At 33.8% G+C, this 20,180-nt stretch overlaps 3 protein-coding genes across 4 annotated transcripts; all 3 read left to right on the top strand.

Moving 5' to 3' along the window:
• Positions 1-6,433: 6,433 nt before the first annotated feature.
• Positions 6,434-9,793, top strand: LOC144552843 (organic cation/carnitine transporter 3-like). Its single transcript, XM_078300848.1, has 3 exons — positions 6,434-6,907; positions 7,802-8,140; positions 8,870-9,793. Exons 1-3 carry the CDS (start codon positions 6,501-6,503, stop codon positions 9,639-9,641), a joined length of 1,518 nt encoding a protein of 505 aa, XP_078156974.1. The 5' UTR covers positions 6,434-6,500; the 3' UTR covers positions 9,642-9,793.
• A 2,515-nt stretch (positions 9,794-12,308) lies between these two features.
• LOC144552890 (double-stranded RNA-binding protein 8-like) lies at positions 12,309-15,171 on the top strand. Its single transcript, XM_078300916.1, has 4 exons — positions 12,309-12,437; positions 13,145-13,404; positions 14,039-14,252; positions 14,606-15,171. Exons 1-4 carry the CDS (start codon positions 12,404-12,406, stop codon positions 14,983-14,985), a joined length of 888 nt encoding a protein of 295 aa, XP_078157042.1. The 5' UTR covers positions 12,309-12,403; the 3' UTR covers positions 14,986-15,171.
• Positions 15,172-17,882: 2,711 nt separating this feature from the next.
• LHCB3 (light-harvesting chlorophyll B-binding protein 3) lies at positions 17,883-19,699 on the top strand. 2 transcript variants are annotated; one of them, XM_078300845.1, is made up of 4 exons: positions 17,883-18,170; positions 18,537-18,698; positions 18,911-19,111; positions 19,261-19,699. In XM_078300845.1, exons 1-4 carry the CDS (start codon positions 18,042-18,044, stop codon positions 19,567-19,569), a joined length of 801 nt encoding a protein of 266 aa, XP_078156971.1. In that variant the 5' UTR covers positions 17,883-18,041; the 3' UTR covers positions 19,570-19,699. The 2 variants fall into 2 exon arrangements, with proteins under 2 accessions (XP_078156971.1, XP_078156970.1); XM_078300844.1 differs by having other exon boundaries at positions 17,948-18,176.
• Positions 19,700-20,180: the final 481 nt, after the last annotated feature.

The raw sequence follows: 20,180 nt of genomic DNA, 5'->3' as shown, positions 1-20,180 counted from the left end.
ATTTGGTCTCCAAGCACATTTCAATATGGATTAAACATCTAATGGTTCGGATCGGTCGTTTAGACTTTCAAAATAAAAATACGGCGTGAAGTAGAAATGCGTTTTACTTCGCAACTCACCGTAGCCTATATATATATAGAGAGAGAGAGAGATGGGCTATGGTGCATTGCAATGCATGAACCCTTTTATGCATTGCACTCTAAATCATGGATTTAAAGTCCAAACGACCAATCCGAACCGTTCATCTTGTTCTTCATATTAATATGTGCTTGGGGACCAAATTTTACATTTTTTGAATTTTTTTTACTATTTATTAAGCAATTTTGAAAGTTGCTGATCTGATGGTCCAGAAAATTTTACTGTTTTTTACTGTTCATAGCAAAACAGCAATTTTAAAAAATGCTTAATAAATAGTAAAAAAATTCCAAAAAATGTAAAATTTGGTCTCCAAGCACATTTCTATATGGATTAAACATCTAACGGTTCGGATCGGTCGTTTGGACTTTAAATCCGTAATTATAGTGCAATGCATAAGGGGGTTCATGCATTGCAATGCACCATAGCCCATCTCTCTCTCTCTATATATATATACACACACATATACATACATACTTCGTCCCCACATGTTTGGGCATGGTGCTCTTTTCATGATATTTATCTCTCTCTCTATATATATATATATAATAAAAGGGTTGCTAACAATCATCCAAAACAAAATCAACTCATCATCAACAATAAAAACAAACTATATATTTGTCTATTTGTCTCTCACTAATATTTTCTTGACACCTATTGATTCTTGAGACCTACTTTCATTTTCTAGTTTTTTTTTTTTTTATCTTCTTGATGCCACAAATTTGAACTTTTTATATATGTCTCTAACAAATCATCAAACTATTAAAATTTATTGTTATGTTCTTTAACATAATTAACTTGTACACGTGGTCTGAAGTGGCTAGACAAAGGTAAAGAGTTAAATTGTTTAAAATCATATATATATAATTATTAGAGGAGGGATCCATTTAGACCCTTTTTTATGACACCGCATTACACTATACATTTATATGAATACGGTATGCATGTGTTGTGTTTTTTTTTTTTTTTTTGAAATTGTTAAATTTAAAAACTCTTGACTAGGATAGTAGATTTGATTGATTGAAACTTCACTTTTAAGAAAAATCCAAACTAATTAGAAACCCTCAGTTAATAATCATTTTTCACCAGATATAGCTACTCCATTAGGTAACAAACAAAAAGAGCTTTTGTCTTGTCTAAACTCTGGAATCTAAAATATATATCTACTTTTTTTGTGCAATTTGAACCTTTAAGGTCTCTTTCACTCAGAAATATCTTAAATTATTCATTTTTAGAACATTAATATATCATCTTAAAAAATAGAGTTATAATTTAACACTATTATATCATTAATATATAATTACTGTTGGCTTCATTTTCATTACATATAGATAATTAGTCATTGCACGGTGCTCATTTCATTATATTTTAATCGGAGGAAAAATTGTGGGAGCTGCACAAGGAAGATAAAACGGTAGATGTTTAGCGGTACTAAAACCCAAAATATCAGATACCAATTTGAAGGAAATTTTTATATTCAAAATCCAGCTCATTCAAACAAATATTGAAACCAATCCTCGGACTGCTAAATTCCAAACAAACCAACGTGGCAAACTATCCCAAATTATACATCACTTACTAGCTCGTAGCTAGTCTACTCCCTTCTTCCACCAATATTAACCAGTCAAATTTAAATATTTTGAGGGGTATAAGTGTAAAATAATGGGCTCATCTTAAAAGTTCGGAAAGCACACGGATTTATTCCACCAGGCAACTCTTCTTCTAGTCACCTAAAACAGGAGCATAATTAGAATTTGACATTAGAAAGACCGAAGTTAATTACAAACACGATAATATATTAAATTTAATAATTTTAGATAATTAATGAGAACAGATTTGGATTGAACATTAAACATGTATGTATATGAATACGAATAGTATTTGGATATTTGAATAAAATTAATCAGTTCAAATTTCATGCACAATGCATTGAACTTATAATAATAATGTAACTTATTTCAAAACCAACATTTACAAACAAACATAAATGTTTTATCATTTGTTCTAAACTTCTAATAGCATAACATTTTCTTTCATAACAAGGTTTTATAATTTTCTATCTGGATATCTATATTTTTGAAGTATACCAAAATAGAAAATTATTCATATTCATACCTACTTTGAAAATTGAAAACCATGTATCCGTATTCAATTAAACTATATATATATCATTTTTGTATGAGTAAATGAGTGAGTCTATGGTACTATGCATATCACGGATTGTTACTGTGCTACGGCTCTATATTCGAGTTTTAAAATCCTAACGGTCGATCCGAACCGTTCATCTTGTTCTCCATATTAATATGTGTTTGGAGACCAAATTTTACATTTTTTGAAATTTTTTTACTATTTTTTTAGATATTTAGAAAATCACTTGATCTGAAAATTCTGGACCATCCAAAAACAGTGATTTTCAATAAATCTAAAAAAATAGTAAAAAAATTTCAAAAAATGTAAAATTTGGTCTCCAAAAACATATTAATATGGAGAACAAGATGAACGGTTCGGATCGAACGTTAGGATTTTAAAACTCGAATATAGAGCCGTAGCACGGTGCCAAATCGTAATATGCATAGTACCATAGACTCACTCTGAGTAAATTGTTTACATTTTTTTCTTTAAAGGTTGAAGGTCAAGCTATCAAGCTATTAATATTTATAAGAGATTTCTTCATTTAGGTCACGAATTTGCGACCTCTCACACAGAAAGCATTACCTTTATAGATCAAATAGTGCTTCTATTTCTTATATATTATATATTCGTATAAAATTGGATTAGAATCAATTATGAAATAGATAATATCCGATCCATTTCATCCATATCTGCACCCATCATATTCAGTAGGCACTTCTATATATCATTTTAAGATGTATTTATATATATATATTGAGTTTACTTCAATTTTATTTTTTAAAGAAGTTATTATATGGTTAAACCCTCTCATAAAATGTTGGATATTTGTTTGGAACTTAGAATTTTACTTTGTGATTATGATATACATATTATGTATTTTATGTTTTAATCCTTTTTCAATCTAAATTTTCTAGTTACGTTCCATTTCTATTTATGTTTGTGCAATTATGCATTGTTGATCATGACCAGCTACATTATTACATGATTGTCACACCAAAAACATTACACAAAATCCAAACAAAAGACAAGCCCAACCCCAGCAGCTGGATCCTGAGTACATAGAATGGAAAGAGATTGTTTTTCTATGCAAAATAACAAAAAAGAAGAGAGAGAGGATCGGTTCCACTTAGGGGTGTTCATGATCGGTTCGGTTCGGTTGAAACCGAACCGAACTTGGCAAACCAAAGTTATAATTCGGTTTAAAAAATAAAACTGAACCGAACCGAACTGAAGTTTTATTTCGGTTTGTTCGGTTCAAACCGAAATATATTAATTTTTTTTATTTAAAACAATTGATTTATAATAAACCGAAGTATATTAAGAAATAAATCGAAATATTAAGAAATAAACTAAGATATTTAGAAATAAACCAAGTATTTAAAGCAATTGATTAAGAAATAAACCGGAGTATTAAAAAATAAACTGGGTGGTTCCAATCAAATTATATTATATGAAAGTTCGGTCGGTTCGGTTATTTCGGTTTTGAAATTTTTCAAACCGAACCGAACCGAAGTTATAATTCGGTTTTGAAAAGCCAACCGAACTGATCCAATAAACCAAAATAACCAAACCGTTTAAACCGAACTAATTCGGTTCAGTCCAAAACCGATTAAATCGAACCGTTTGAACACCCCTAGTTCCACGTACTCCTACTCATTTTAACAATGGACATTTTGGATCGGTACAGCTATTATCGTCCTTTCAATCAGTTAAAAACAATAAGTACTATTTTTGTATCTCTATCTTCTTTTTTGTTATTTTCTATTAAAAAAAATCTCGAATGGAAACCCTCCTTTTTTAAGAAATAAAATGTACATGAACAGAAACAATATAGTGATATACCATCCCCATCAAGTTCTCTTACAAAACCCTAGTTCTAGCAAAAAAAAAACGGAGAAAGGTTTAGTGGATTTATACATTTCAACTCCAATTACAATTTTTCCTATCCTTTTCTTTCTAAAATTAGTTCTCATTGTTTTTAATATCCTCTCCTTCAAGTGTCATTTATTGATGTAGGCTTTTCACATGATCTGATATATGATTCTTGCCAATTAAAATATCTAAATTAATTAGTATCGTTTCCAACTTTTTAATTACAAAAATTATGTCACGATTTTCAATTTTTGTAATTGGAAACTGAGAGTTTAAAATTATTAAAATATTAAATTGATATTTTGAAAAAATGAGTTGTTTTGAACTTTTGATAAATAAAGTTGTTATTCATTCGTGGATAAATATTTAGAAAAATTATGTATTAAAATATTTATATACAAACATTGAGTATGTACATAGAATTACCAGAATTACTATTAGGAATAAATTTAAAATTTTGGAATGTCATATTATATTGCTTGAAATTTAGAAATAATATTATTTTTTTTGCTTTATTTATATGCGTATACGTTGAAGGAGGACAAATTTTGATATGAATAATTTATATATCATCTTGAATTATACATTTGCATACTGTAATTTTTAATTTATATTAAAATTGTTTTTTTTTTAATATAAGGCTAAGTAGCTATTGAAACTGTATTTAAACCCACTCAATGTTGATATTCGATAATGAAACCACACATGACATTCAGAAATATGTCATGTTGTTTTCAATATGTCACTCAAAAAAAGCATGTGTTCAAACATCATTAATTGACTCCTTAAATTTATATTTATAATTAATTATAAAAAATCAATATTTTTATTTACTATATTTTTATTTATTATAACATTTCTATTTATATTGCTATTTTATATTTTAAACTTGCTTGTTTATTTCATTTTTTTTATTTTAAACTGAATGTAAAACTTAATTGCTTAATATTTTCAACTGAATTACTATATTTATATATATTAAAAATGATTCAAAATCTCATTCATAGAGTTAATATAATATTTCTATTTTTGAGAAATCGAAATATTCTATTAACTCTATGAATGAGATTATGGGAGGAAAATTTCCAATTGGATTCAAAATTAACAGAATGTGTAAGCTTATTCATGCGGTTATGCACTCTTGAAAAGGAATCAACTTTATGAAAGCTAGAAAGCTTTCGTGCTTTGATGAGTTGTTCAATAATGAAACCACACATGACATTTATAAATATGTCGTGTTGTTTACCGAAATATGACATTTAGAAATATGTCTTGTTTTCAATGTTGATATTCCAAGCTTCATTTAAATTTTTTAAATATGTCATGTTGTTTTCAATAATGAAACCACGAGTTTTGATTATTTGAAGTATATGAAAACTGTTGTTGTAAGTAGGGCTGCACAAAAAAAATCGTAGTTCGTGATTCAATTTGAGTTTGATTCGAAAAAGTTCGTAAAAAATTTGATTTGAAATTAATTCAGACCAAATTTAAACTAGACCTGGTTCGTTCGAAATAGGTTCGCGAACTATTCTATTTTGAAATTTAAAGTAACGTGAACCGTTGATTTCCACTGATGACTTATGTTCGCTGATGACTTAAAAGTTAAAACATAAGATCGTTCCGCCATAAGTCATAACTCATAAGTCGTAACCCTCGCTTTCAGTTCTAAAACCCTAGACGACTTTCACCTCTCGCTTTCGGCGACTACGATTACTCTTCCTTATCGTAAAAAAGTTCATAAAAAATTCGAAATTGAGTCGTAAAAAATTCGATTCGAAATTAATTCAAACCAAACTCAGGTAAATTCGACTCGGTTCGATTCGTTTAATTGCAACCCTAGTTGTAAGCAAACGAACTTTCAAGCTACAGAATTATGATAATTATAATCTAAAATGTTGAAAAATCAAATTATGCGTTTTTAACATTGTATAGTGAAACAATGAATTTTTATTTGGAGTATATATAAACAAACTTTCAAGCTACAGCTAGATTTATATATATATGATATTTTTTTTACTCAAAAAAAAAGAATTATATATGATATTTATTTAGAACCTAACATTTTGAAAAATCAAATTATGTATTTTGATATATTAGGCAACTAATAATTAATTACTGTACGTACAATGCATAAGAGCATGCATTATGTTCAAGAATTTTAAGGAAGGATATTAAAAATTTCAAGGCAACCGGCATCATACATTGAATTTTTACAAGGGCTTGAATGTAATTAACCTCATCCCCTTAAATACATTGCAGCTTCATGCTCTTCTCAATATCCCTTGCAGCCAAATTCTTCATCTCAATCTTCCCTCCAAACCCAAACAACCCCCCCCGCCCCCCCCCCCCCCAAGCAACAAATGTCAGACGAAACTACGGCGCCCCTCCTGTCATCGATCGATGACACGATCGAATCCTGTATGAGCGGACCACACATAACCCACATCCTGCCATCTCTGCTAGTTGCACTTGCATGGGTCTTTGATGCACAACAAACTTTCATCTCCGTTTTCACTGATGTAGAGCCAACGTGGCACTGCAAAAATCCCGAAGACACTATTTGCTCTTCTTCTTCGAGCCCGTGCAACCTTGAAAGAAGCTCTTGGGCGTGGGATGCACCGACTGATAGTTCCATAGTGTCTGACTGGGATTTACAGTGTTCGGCTCCCGCGCTCATATCATTGCCGGCATCGGCATATTTTATGGGGTGCCTTATTGGTGGATTGTTGATTGCTACATTTGCAGACTCCTTTCTTGGAAGAAAAAGGTTATAATTTAATCTCTTGCATTGTGTTGTTTTATTACACACAGATACAGATCAGTAATGGTCTTGCTCATGAATCATGAATCATGATCGTCCATTGTTAATTTCTGTTCCAATTTTTTTTTTTTTAATCTTTTAATCTTTTTATCTTAAAAGGTTCCCTTTTAAACCTTAAAAAAAAAAGGTTCTCTTTTAGTGAGGGGTTGAGTCCATAGTAGAGTGGCTGGCTTCTTTAATTTCTCTTTGTTTGTAGTACAAATAAGACAAATGTTCAGATAGAGTTAATCGCACATAATAGAAATATATATCTTCTAGCTGCATAATATGTCTTATGCATATATTTTATTAATTCACCTATAGACTATTCCATGGTCCAGATCACCACCCTTAGGCATGAGTTCTAATGTGAAAGAGAACCCTTTCATAACTCTGATTTTGTAAATACCAAAGTGCATATCATGCACAGACACAATATATATAATATATTAATCAGGTAATCATATATCTAAAATCAAGTAAGAGAATGCTTAATTAGACATCTGTATGATATTAAAAATTTAATCTTGTATATTGAAGTTTATTTATTTTTTCTTTTTTTATGTTTTCATATAGTTCAATCCACCTCAAAAAAATTCTAAATGTGGGCTTATAATCTAGTGGTTAGAAGTCTACTTTTGTGGTTCTGGAGACTTCTTGGGCTTAAATTCCAATGGCTGGCCACATATTGTGTATTTTACTTTTCAGCCCCTAATCTAAAATTTTCTAGTTCCACCCCTCGATGATTACATATTACAATCAAATAAATACTTTTAGGAAAAACTTCAGAAATATGACATGAAGATTTGCAAGTAACTACAGCAAATACGCACTAATTATAATTTGTATATATCATGCTAGGTTACTAGTGTTTTCTGTCGTTGCCATGTCAATGAGTGGAATCGCCGTTGTTCTTTCTCCAAACATTTGGATTTATGCATCAATGAGATTTGTTTGCGGTTTTGCTCGAGCTACTGTGGGAACATGTGCAATGGTTTTATCTACAGAGATAGTCGGGAAGAAATGGCGAGATTTTGTGAGCATCTTCAGTTTTGTGTGTTTCACTATGGGCTTCTTGTCGCTACCTATGATAGCGTACCTATGCCGGATGATGTCATGGAGGGTCTTGTATCTCTGGACGTCGGTTCCTTCTCTTTGCTATGCCATTTTGGTTCATTTCCTTGTGCAAGAGTCTCCAAGGTTTGTTAAGCAAGTTGCCTTATTTATTTTATTTTTAGATTGATCAAAGCATTTGCTATATTTAACCATAAGTTTACTAGAATTGAATTAATTATGTGCATAACCATGGCAGTAAAATAAAATGATGATCTAGGAAATAAGAGTTTGGCATCTTACTTTGGCCCCATCATCTATATTTCATAGTTTACAATTTTACATCATCGATCCTAGAATTAAAAATTACTGGCAAATTCTAAACTATTAAATAATACATAGAAATTATGTTTAAGGGACAAGAGTGTACATTTGTTTGAACAAAGTTTTGTGTCATATAAAGAAGAAAAACAATTTTTGCAAATAAGAAGCTTTTGAGGTCATATATGCGCAGCATTGTTTTTTATCTCCTTCTATTTTGTGGCATCAATATATATGATCTACGGGCTCACTGCCAAATTAAGGAAAAAAAATGCTAAGGATAAATATGAATAGAAATATATGGACATATTCTAATTTATTTAGTTATCTTGATTCTTCATATACTTGCCACTTTACCAGTTGCATGCTATCTCCATATGCCAGCTAATTTGTTTCTATACACACATATGTATCTACCTGGCACATGACATGGGCAAAAATTCAATAACAAAGTAAAAAACTATATTGGATTTACTAGTCTCACTATTAACAATCACAAGTTAGTCCGAATTAGTAAGATAAATAATCTAATTTTTATTTTTTGTCCATGACCAGGTGGCTTTTAGTGCGTGGTCGCAAGGATGAAGCGATAGAAACACTGAGAACAATCGCAGCACTCAGTGGCAATATCATCACCTCGAGCTTTTCCAGACTCCAGTGTTTTGACGAACAAACATGTGATACTGGCGCGCTCTCCACTATGAAAATGTTATGGCACCGAAAATGGGCCATGAGACGACTCACTGCCATTATGACAGTCGGCCTCGGAGTCGGGTTATTCTATTATGGCATGCCGCTAAATGTCGGTAACCTTGGATCAAATCTTTATCTGAGTGTAACATTCAATGCCCTAGCTGAATTTCCTGCCGCTTTGGTGACATTTTTTCTAGTCGGGAAGATCAACAGGCGTAGCTCGCTGCTCACTCTGTCAACAATAAGCGGCATTTGCAGCTTGTGTTGTGTACTAAACAACGAACTAATACCTGAGAGGGTACAAATGGTAATTGAGATTGTGTCGTTCTTCAGCGCTTGCACCTGTTTCAATATAATCATGATATATACCATAGAGTTGTTCCCGACTTGTGTCCGGAACTCTGCGCTTGCTTTGACACGGCAAGCATTGGTGCTAGGCGGTGTTCTGGCGCCAATTTTGGTCGTGAAAGGACGAGAGAAGAAGTTCTGGTCATTTGGGGTTTTTGGATTGGTCATATTCTGCTGCGGCTTGTTCACGGTGTGTTTGCCCGAGACGCGAGGGAGGAGCATTTGTGACACCATGGAGGAAGAAGAGTACAAAGAGACTGATAACCAAGCAAGGAATGGGCCTTAATTAGTAATGGGTTAAAGAAAAAAAAATTAAAAAAGAAAGTGCAACTAGTTTATTAGTATGTTAGGTGTTTTTGGGTTTATTTGGGCATATGAACAATTCTTAAAAAAAAAAAATTTTAAAAAAAAGCTGGCTGTGAACTATTTTACTTTCAATTTTTGTTGGTAGCATGTACCCATAACTGGTATATATCAATGCATAGAACAAAAAAGTCCAGCAATTGAGATCATACATTTTTGTCAACTTGCTTCACCAACCATATTCTTTCAATATGCCTTTATGGCATTTATCCTTTTTTCTGACAAAACCAACAACATGATAACTCTGCGTGTTTAGGATACCAATCAATAATTTATTTATGATTTTGTTACAACATCCAGCTCTTTTAAATATAGTATGTATGCCAAGTTGCCAACCAACAGCATATATGGCACTCACTCAAATTGCTGGATTGATTATCTTATTTTTCTTACTGATGAATGTCCAGTGATCCAATCTCTGGCGAATAGCAGGATGTGATGTTATCCTGAGGACAATAATGAAAAAATTGAAATAAATAACCGGATATTAAAAAAATAGTGATATACAAAATATGGCCTAAATTGGGTCACTAGGCTTAGGGACACCAAGGCCCAATGAAAGCCTGAGAAGTCTTATTGTACACCAAGGCCCATTTAGTGGGGTTTGGCTCCTATACAATACAGATCGAAATTTTTAAATATATACTCGTCCAAAAAAAAAAGATAAATAAAAAATATTAATCTTGAAAATTTGAAATTTAGCACGTCCGCAACGTCAAATGGCAGACACATTTTTAGTGTCGGCCATTTGAAATAGCAGACAACCAAAAAAGGTTCGGATATCAACACCGAAATGAATCTCTTTGTTTATTAATTTTTGAAAATAAATAGAGCAACTTATAATTTGAATTTACTAGAAAGAACATCAAACAAAATAGTTAAAATATCTCATAATTTAGATGTACTAGAAGGACTCTGAAACATTAAATTCAGGTAAGATTTTTTGCGGATGTAAAAAAAATTAAACAATTTCTTGGTAACATTTTTGCGGATGTAAAAAAAATTAAACAATTTCTTGGTGTGTTACTGGAAAAAATTAAAAATGTTCTAGATAAATAAAGAAATGATTTACATTTAAATTCTAAAGTACTCCATCTATTTTAATATATTTCTAAAATTATTTCTAGAGAAATAGATGAAGTATCTTAGAATTTGAATGTACTAGAAGGATCACGATAATTTCTTTATTTATCTAGAAGTGACTTTTGAACCGAGATCAATAACTGAGATACAAAGCATTTTTACTCTTTTTTTTCGAGTAACACGTCAAAAAATAGTTTAATTTTTATACAGCCGGGAACTTGCCTGAAAATGTTCCGGAGTCCTTCTAGTACATCTAAATTATAAGATGTTTTATCTATTTTATTTTATGTTCTTTCTAACATATTAAAATTATAAGTTGTTCTTTTTTTTTTTGAAAATTATAGTTAAGGGTATCAACAGGTATGGTAAGGATCGAGTGGAAGTATATTCATACCCGTAACCATTACAAATTGTTCTTGCCTGTCCCCTACCCTTACCCACTACAAATTATCTTACCTGTACCCTACCTTTACTCATTATAGTTGTCGCATGACGAAACGGTAGCAGGTAAATAACGGATAATACTAATATAATAATTATTTTTATTATTTAATAAATAAAACATTAAAACACATATATTTATTTTACACATGTATAGTACTTTGTTGAAGAAAAAAATTATGACCATACTAAGCGCAAGTAAACTAGTTAAAACATTCTTTTCAATGCTTATTAATATATATAATATATATATAATTTTTTTATAATTATCTGATCGGGTAATGGATACGAAATAAATTTTACATGTACCTTACCCGTTTAGATAACGAAAAGAATCAGTATATGAATAAAAGGGTGCCATTGACACCTCTAATTATAGTGGTCTTTTGGTTTATTAATTTTTTTTTTAACAGAAGTATATTTAAAAATTTCGGCAGTACAGAATTCATTGGATAGTTAGATCAGGACCGTCTATCTAAGACTGGACAGTTTTGATTATACCTGATGTGTTATGGGCAAATCACGCAGGTTGATGGCGTAAGCGGTCGAAGTTCATGTCAACTGTTCGATCTTAAATTGACGGTCGATTGGATGCGTATTCGTTAATTGGAGAGGACACCAATTCCATTCAATCACCCATTCCTTTGAACTCCGCCTCAGTTTCAGATTTAGGGACGGTCCGATGGGCATAGTATTAAATTTTGTCCAGTAAAGATTACCACGTCCGATCTGAATAACGATTCGTGTGAACTTGATCCTCATGACCTCAAAATTTTAGCGCCAATATTGTTGCGTATCGGACGTCTTGGAACTTGTTTGGTCAAAATTTGGTCCACTTAAAACTGAACAGCACCCGATTTCCTCGGAAGATCAATATTCGGGAATTCATATCCTCTGTGATATCTCAAACTTTGCGTGACTTTATGGAAAATCCCAACTATTTAAATACGCTCTGCACGAATCTCAAAGCACACATAATACTGATCCTCTACATTACCCTCGAATAGGCACCAGACACGTTGGTCACACAAAAGTTGAGATATCTCAGAGGATATGCACCCAATATTCGGTCCCTTTTTCCTTTTTCCTGTCTGCTTCTAATCTCCTTGCTCTGTACATTTGTACAAAAGCCCCCCTGCCAAAACCCTAGAGAGGTACGCCATGGAATCCGGTGCGCCGCCTAGCCAGAATGGCGGTAAGGCTCTCTTCTCTCTCTGTTTCTCTCTCACACTCTCTCCGTCACTCCCCGATTAGGATTCGTGGATCGTTGTTCGGACGCTAGATCGTGGAGAATTTGAGAGATCAACTTTAAAAAGTTGCAATTATAGACGGATATTTGCTAGGTTTTTTTACTGAGCACTAAAACAGGAAATGTGAAGTTTATATCTGTTAGAAATATTTTTTAGTCACACGCCTCTTTACCTCTTCTTACAGCCACTCGTTTATTTCTGTCAGTGACTGTGCATTATTTTACAGACTCAATTGAGCACTAATCGGCTGTCATGCTTCAATTTCTAACAACCCCCAAATCATACCATTAAGCTCGTAGAAAAGGATGGGCGCAAAATACGAATATACGGGTACTAAGATGCTGAATTGTGGCATTTTTGGTACAAGCTGGTATCAACCTGTTACCAAGTATAACCAAAATGAAACAAAATTAGTTTCTAAAACAGAAATTAAGAAAAGAAGCTGTCTTGTGAGGTTGCAATAAAAAGCTTTCTCTATAAAAATGCTCGCACAAATTTTTTTCCTTTATAATTTACTGACAGTAGGGTTTTCTTCTGTAATTTACTGACAGTAGAAGGACACTTTTGCATGTTTGCAAAAGTTTTTCCTGATGTGTAGCAAAGGAGCAATACTCATTATTTTCACCTTGATTGTGCTTCGTAATTCATTCAGGTATGGGGAATTGCTATGTATTCAAAAGCCGGTTGCAAGAGTATGCACAGAGGGCTGGTTTCAAAACACCAGAGTACCAAACGGTGAAAGAGGGTCTGTCTCATGACCCCATATTTCGGTCAACTGTGGTGGTCAACAATGTCAAATACGATTCTCTACCTGGCTTCAGCACTCGCAAAGCGGCGGAGCAGTCTGCTGCTGAGGTGGCACTCTCAGAGATTCTCAAGTCTGGTGAAATGACGAAGTGCATCCCCGCTGTTGTATGCTCTCTCTCTCTCTACATGTGTGGGTGTGTGTGTAGGTACTTTGATGAAAGGGTACATCAGCCATTTTATATTAGAGTTAAATGAATAATAATGTGTAGCATCTGTGGGGTTAAGGATCACTTGCCTTTTCGTTATAATTTTTTGCTGCAGGGGGATTTATTTTCCACTAAATGTGTTTGTATTGCTAGTTCAGGCAATTACCTTGCAACTAATTTATTCATCTCCTACCTCTTTGAGTTTTTTTGACAACGTGCTAAATTGAATAAACACCACCAGAAGTTTTAAGGGGATGGATCCATTTCTATGTGAACTAGCCATGAGGAGATCTGAGGGGTTTAAAAAAAATTGGGGTGTTTATATATTTATTATTCATTTTGCTTCACTGAAACTTGATTAAATGGATTTTGTGTCTGTTGCAAATAGACAGAGACAGTCGGGTGTTATTTTTCCATGTTGATAAACATTTGGTCTTATCTGCTATCTTGGTTTTGATTAACAAAATAGGAAGTATGGGAATCAAAACCTTGGTAAAACTTTTGAGGTAATAAAATAGAAAAAGAAAGAGATAAAATAAGCTTGTTTTCTGGGTACTAAGACAAAAAAAAAAAAATTGATGTTGGCATTACAGCATGAAACAGGTCTGTGCAAGAACATGCTTCAAGAATATGCGCAAAAAATGAACTATGCCATACCATCCTATATTTGTACCAGACAGACAGGGAATTCTGCTCCCTTTGTATGTACTGTGGAGATAGGTGGTATTCAGTACATTGGTGCGTCTGCAACAACCAAAAGAGATGCTGAGATCAAAGCTGCTCGTACTGCTCTCCTGGCCATTCAAAGTAAGATTGTTGCAACTTATCTGATTTTACTCTTTAAAGGTTTCTATTTTTTTCTGTACATGTCTGTATGCCTTCCCTAAGCTGAAGCTCAGAGGAGAAATGCAAAATGGGTTTTCATAATATATTTGTGCATCTAGAAAAAATTTATATACTGATTACAGCTGCACTGTCCATTGGGAAAAAAAGTTATCCTTGTACCTATGTTGGTGAACTTCTGTTTATATATTTATGCATTGAGCTTCAAAAGCTACTATCATTATCATATATACAGTTCAAGTTTTAATGCATCATCCTTCTGGAGATTATTAAGCATATGATGTACTTTTAAACTATGGCCAATATGTATACTTTAGGTCAAGAGAATGCTAAGAATGGTACATCGCAATATACTGTACTTCCAACAAGAAAGAAAGGCCCAGAGGCTGACAAACAAGTGATATCAGCTGAAACAAAAAAACTCAAGCCCAGGAGGAATAATTTGAAGAAGAAATGGAAGTCGAGGAAGAGGTTATTCCTGAAAAAACAAGGTCACCAGGACAATGTGACTAGGGATGATGTAATTCGTTGTAATGGAACTGAGGCTTTACAAACAAGTGATGTTGCCGAAGTCAACAAAAAGGATTTCGGTAAATCGAGCTTGGACAAGAATCAGGTGGGTACAAATTGTGAATTTAGTGCAGGTTCGGATCAGATGAGAGCAGTTCCGAAGGAAGAAACCTGGTGTGGTGTCTAATGTTATGGAATCAACCTAATGCATTTTTTTAGTGAGCTCATTTCTTGAGATTAGAAATTCTAGAGGTGATTGTTATTATAGTGCATGTAACTATTGCATGTTTTCCCAAAGGAAAAAAGGGCGGGAAAGAGAGAATTATGTACCTGATTATTACTGATTAGATATTCTTAAGTGTTAGATAAGAAACATAGGGTAGCAATTGAGGATTTTGCGTGTCTTTTGCCATTTATAAGGTAAGGGTTAATTACACGAACAAACAGGAGAATTAGGTCATGAAGTAGTAATTTCTTAAGATAAAAGTACATATATTTTAGAGCAATTACTAGTTAAGTTAATGTGATCCATACTACTAATAACAAATTGGTATATAAACTTGAGGTAAAATCCACATCAAGACTAGTTATTTTACTGGCCAAGCCCAGTTTTCATTTGTGTATATAAGAGGATGACGACACAAATAGATCCGATTTGATGGCATGTTTGACCGAAAGGATTTTATGGTATTAACTATTAAGACAATAAATTAAGGAAAAGGGTGGACAATTGAAACACTAACACTAGTACGTACCAGCTAGAAAATAAAGTTATATGGAATGTTCATCTCTTGTACAAATTTCACAGTATTAAAAGCTATCTGATTGTAACTAGATATAATTGACTTAAAAGTTAAAACCCCGTCTCCGTGAATCTTAATTTTCGAATGCAACAATAAATGTGAGAGTTTGAGTACGGGTGATTAAATATTTGGGAACCTTCTACTCTGTTTACTGGTTCTCAACCAAGGCGTCGTTGTTAAAAGGTTCAAAGAAAAAGAGCCAACTGATTATGCTCTCATGAGATGTCACTTGCTAAAACAAATATCAAACGAAATAATTACCATCGGATATCATATCACAATTAAGAAATTCTTATATTTTACGACCTATATAAACGAGAAATGTGAGGAAAAAACAAGAAAAGCTGGGAGTAGGTAAAATAAAAATTGGCTTTTGAATTCCTGTATGCACATCATTTCAACTCCGTGTGTGCTCTCCGACTGATCAGCTCCTCTGATGAGCTCCTCCAGTAAGCACAGCAGCATTCAATAACGATTTAGGGAAGAACCACAGAGAATCGTCGGAAAGAAACAATTGCCTTCGTTACTCTTGTAGTCTTCATTTTTTTCAATTGTCCCACAGCAAATCGTCGGAAATCACAATCGGAAGGAACAAAGGAGAAAACTTCTAAAACGTGCACAAGAAATTAAGGAAGAGAGAGATCGAGGACAGCGAAGAAGTTTGAACAAATGATAACGAATTATTATGCCAGCGTGGCAATTAGAATGTTCTTTAAGTTTTAAATTACTGTAGGAGACAGAAACAAAAGCACCCTCTTATGCTTATGATAATTTAAACGTATGTGGAACATGTTGTTAGTGAACTTTAACACCACTGTACCGAGAAAAACCACAAATTTATGTTTCTTTTTTTCCATACGAGTATGTCTCCTTTTTTTTTTATTTGAAAATAAGACAAAGTGAATTATAATATACGATATAAGATTATTTCTTATCAGAACTCAGACGGGATAAAACAATTAAAATAGAAATCACCACATTAATTAGATTAGTAATTGGAAAAAGAAGTTCCGATGTATATACTCTCAAGTCATTAAGTATCAAATCCTTCAACTTCAGAAATCCAGGTCTATATTCCATCAGGAAAGACGAACAAAATTTGCAGATGCTTAATTAGCTAGCTAAAAGATACCAGCCAAGAAAAAGGACACCACAATTCTATTACAAATATTAATCCATACATCTGCTAAAATTAACAATGTTTAAAACACTAAATAACATTCCCAACAATAAGGAATAGCAACCAGACCATAATAGGTTACTGTCCCAGTAGTGATCGCATCACATCAACAAACAGAAACTATAATAATTATACCTCCATAAAATAAACTAAAATAAACATATATCTCTTTAGCGTAAAGTAATGGTCGATATATGTTTGACTTTGTGCCATTCCTCCCCGGACATGTTCTTAATTTTTGAGTGGAGTTTGGGATCGTCTATCACCAGCTCCTATAAGGTGTTAACACACTGTAGGTCGGGAAGAGCACTTAAATCATTGCAGGAATTAATAACAAGGTACTTGAGCACGGGACATGCTCCATTCTCCACCTTCCATTCCTTAATTTCTCGGACACAAAAGAGTTTTAGAATTTTCAGTCGAGAGAAACTTCCATCCATGCAAACTATGGTATCCGCCTTAATGCTAATGTACTTCAGTTCCAGATACTTCAAACTACACAATTTCTCAAGTTTTGGCATTGGATCCTCATTCAAACCAAAGCAGTCCAGTGTTAGCTTGGTTAAGTTTGGAGGCATTTCTGCAATTGTAGAAATTGTATCCATATCCATCCCAGAGAGATGCATGGTGTGTAGTAATTGCTATATCTATTTAATAAAATTGAAAATGATGAGTAAATAATTTTTTGCATTAAGATTTGTTTGTGCTTGATTAGTACGAATCTTAAAGTGGTTCACGTGAATCTTTAAGTAGATCGGACGGTTTCAATTGGACATTAAACCAAATTTAATCCGATGCCCATCAGACTCGCTCTTCCCATAAATCTATAGCACTGGTTGATAAATTCCAGGTTATGTTCATGGCCCAATAACAAATTGTATAAAGAATTTTAACTAAGATGAAAAAGAAGCTACATTGGTATATGTTGTTGGGCCAATTATCCGGCCCAAAAATGTCCCATTCACTGAAAGGTTGGATTATTGGATTACATGGAGATACAGAGATGCTGACGTGGAAATACCCAAATCCAAAGGACTGATCCCATTGGTTGCACCAAATCCAGAAAATCTCCACCTCCCATCTCTCTCCAATCCCTACCATGCCATTCCCTTGAACCAACCAACTATCCTGGCCATTCTTAGCCACAAAATAAAACTATACAAGTACACCATATACACACCTCTCTTTTGATCAGTCTATAGAGAGAACTCAAAAACAAAAAATTCACAGACCAGTCATCAGAAGTCTTCATAATAGAATATGGTGTCGACTCTCATGGCAGCCTCACCTCGGGTTTTCATGCCGAGCTCTTTCTTCGGACAAGTAGTCCGGACTGCAAATGTCAACCCGTTTGCCTCAATCCCCTTGGGCAAGAGCAAATGCACCATGGTATATGTCTATCAACTTTTTTATCTGTAACCGCCAAAACTTAAATTTATAGGCACATTTCACACTCATGGAATATGTTTTGACAATAATTTTTTTTGTTGTTGTTGTTGTTGTCGTCGTCGTCATCTTCGTCAGTAGTATGTTGATTGGTACACTCATGGAATTAAAAAGAAAAACACCTTTGGTAAAACATGCAGTAGTATGTTGTAGTTGGTACACATGAAATGTTAAAAGTTAACGCTAAAACATAGATTTGATTTCTTTTTCTTCAAATAATATTTCTTACTCCACATAATATGTGAGACTGGATGTAATTAAAAGTTCCCCCCTTTTCCTTTTCCTTTGAAATTGGAAACGTACCAACAGAGTCTTGATCTGTGGTACGGGAAAGACCGCGTCAAGTACTTGGGCCCATTCTCAGCCCAGACCCCCTCTTACCTCACCGGTGAATTCCCCGGCGACTATGGGTGGGACACCGCCGGTCTCTCTGCTGATCCTGAAGCCTTTGCCAGAAACCGTGCTCTTGAGGTAATTTTCATTTCTTCAGAAGTCTCAATTGCCCAATTTTTAGCAATTACTTTTTATTTCCTTCTTCACTTTTTATATTATTAAAAAAAAATCATGACAACATTAATTCTGATATGGTCATAGATTATAATTAATTTCAATTTGCAAGGTATTTTGACAACAATAAGCCAGAAAAAAGGTGATTTCTAAATGACTGTGTTATTTGTATGCAGGTCATCCATGGCAGGTGGGCCATGTTGGGTGCATTGGGCTGCATCACACCAGAGGTGCTCGAGAAGTGGGTCCGGGTCGACTTCAAGGAACCTGTCTGGTTCAAGGCCGGTGCTCAGATCTTCTCCGAGGGTGGCCTTGACTATCTCGGCAACCCCAACCTCGTTCATGCCCAAAGCATCCTCGCTGTTCTCGGATTCCAGGTACAGTGTTAATTACTACCTAAGCCTTTTAATTCCTGGCTAAATTCAATCATATAATAGTAACTTGGAGCAAGACCAAACTGCTCCCCTTGACTTATAATTGGAAAATTTGATCACATTTTCATCTTTTTTTTTTTATAAATGTACAGGTTGTTCTAATGGGTCTTGTGGAGGGGTACCGCATCAATGGCCTTGATGGTGTCGGTGAAGGAAACGACCTTTATCCCGGTGGTCAGTACTTTGATCCTCTAGGTTTGGCTGATGACCCGGTAACTTTTGCTGAGTTGAAGGTGAAAGAAATAAAGAATGGTCGTCTCGCTATGTTCTCTATGTTCGGTTTCTTTGTTCAAGCTATTGTCACCGGCAAGGGCCCACTTGAGAACCTACTCGACCACATTGCCGACCCAGTAGCCAACAATGCCTGGGTTTTTGCTACCAAATTTGCACCAGGGTCTTAAAAAGAAATTTGCTTGGTTGTTGGAGTGAAATGCTGGATGTGTTTGTGTAGTGTATGATGGTGGAGGATGTGGATTAGAACTGCATCTTGGGGTGTAATATTAATCATGAACTTTTATTTATTTTTGCACAGCTCTCTGTTTTTTTCTCTTTTTGGGGGTTCTTAAAGCTTGTTCAGTAAATTCTTCTATGTATAATTCATAGTAATCTCGCATGTTACTAGGATAAAATAAGTAGATGATGTATAAAATATGGTTGAAAATGCTTCTTTTTTTTTCTTTTTTTTACACTGTTAATGATTAATAAACAAATCATAAATGTGACCTTATCAAGCTACAAGTGAATTCTGATCCCCGAAAGTAACTCAAATTTTGAGTTTTGATCTAGGCCATTCGATATGCTCCAACACAAATATTAAAGGGGCCGTGCATTCTACCTCAGACGGAATTAACCCGAATTCTGATCGGACGATCCACATATAAAATCAAACTTTGGGATACTTTAGAAGATACGAACCAACTACAAGTACCCAACAAGCCACTATGCATTTAGAAGCATAAATAAAAGCAAAAGAGCTATCTCTCATGAGTCATGATCTCATGTAATTCCAAAA

The sequence above is a fragment of the Carex rostrata genome, chromosome 4 (genome assembly GCF_964058835.1).
Source record: "Carex rostrata chromosome 4, lpCarRost1.2, whole genome shotgun sequence".
Taxonomy (NCBI): domain Eukaryota; kingdom Viridiplantae; phylum Streptophyta; class Magnoliopsida; order Poales; family Cyperaceae; genus Carex; species Carex rostrata.
This window is presented reverse-complemented; position numbering and strand designations above follow the sequence as displayed.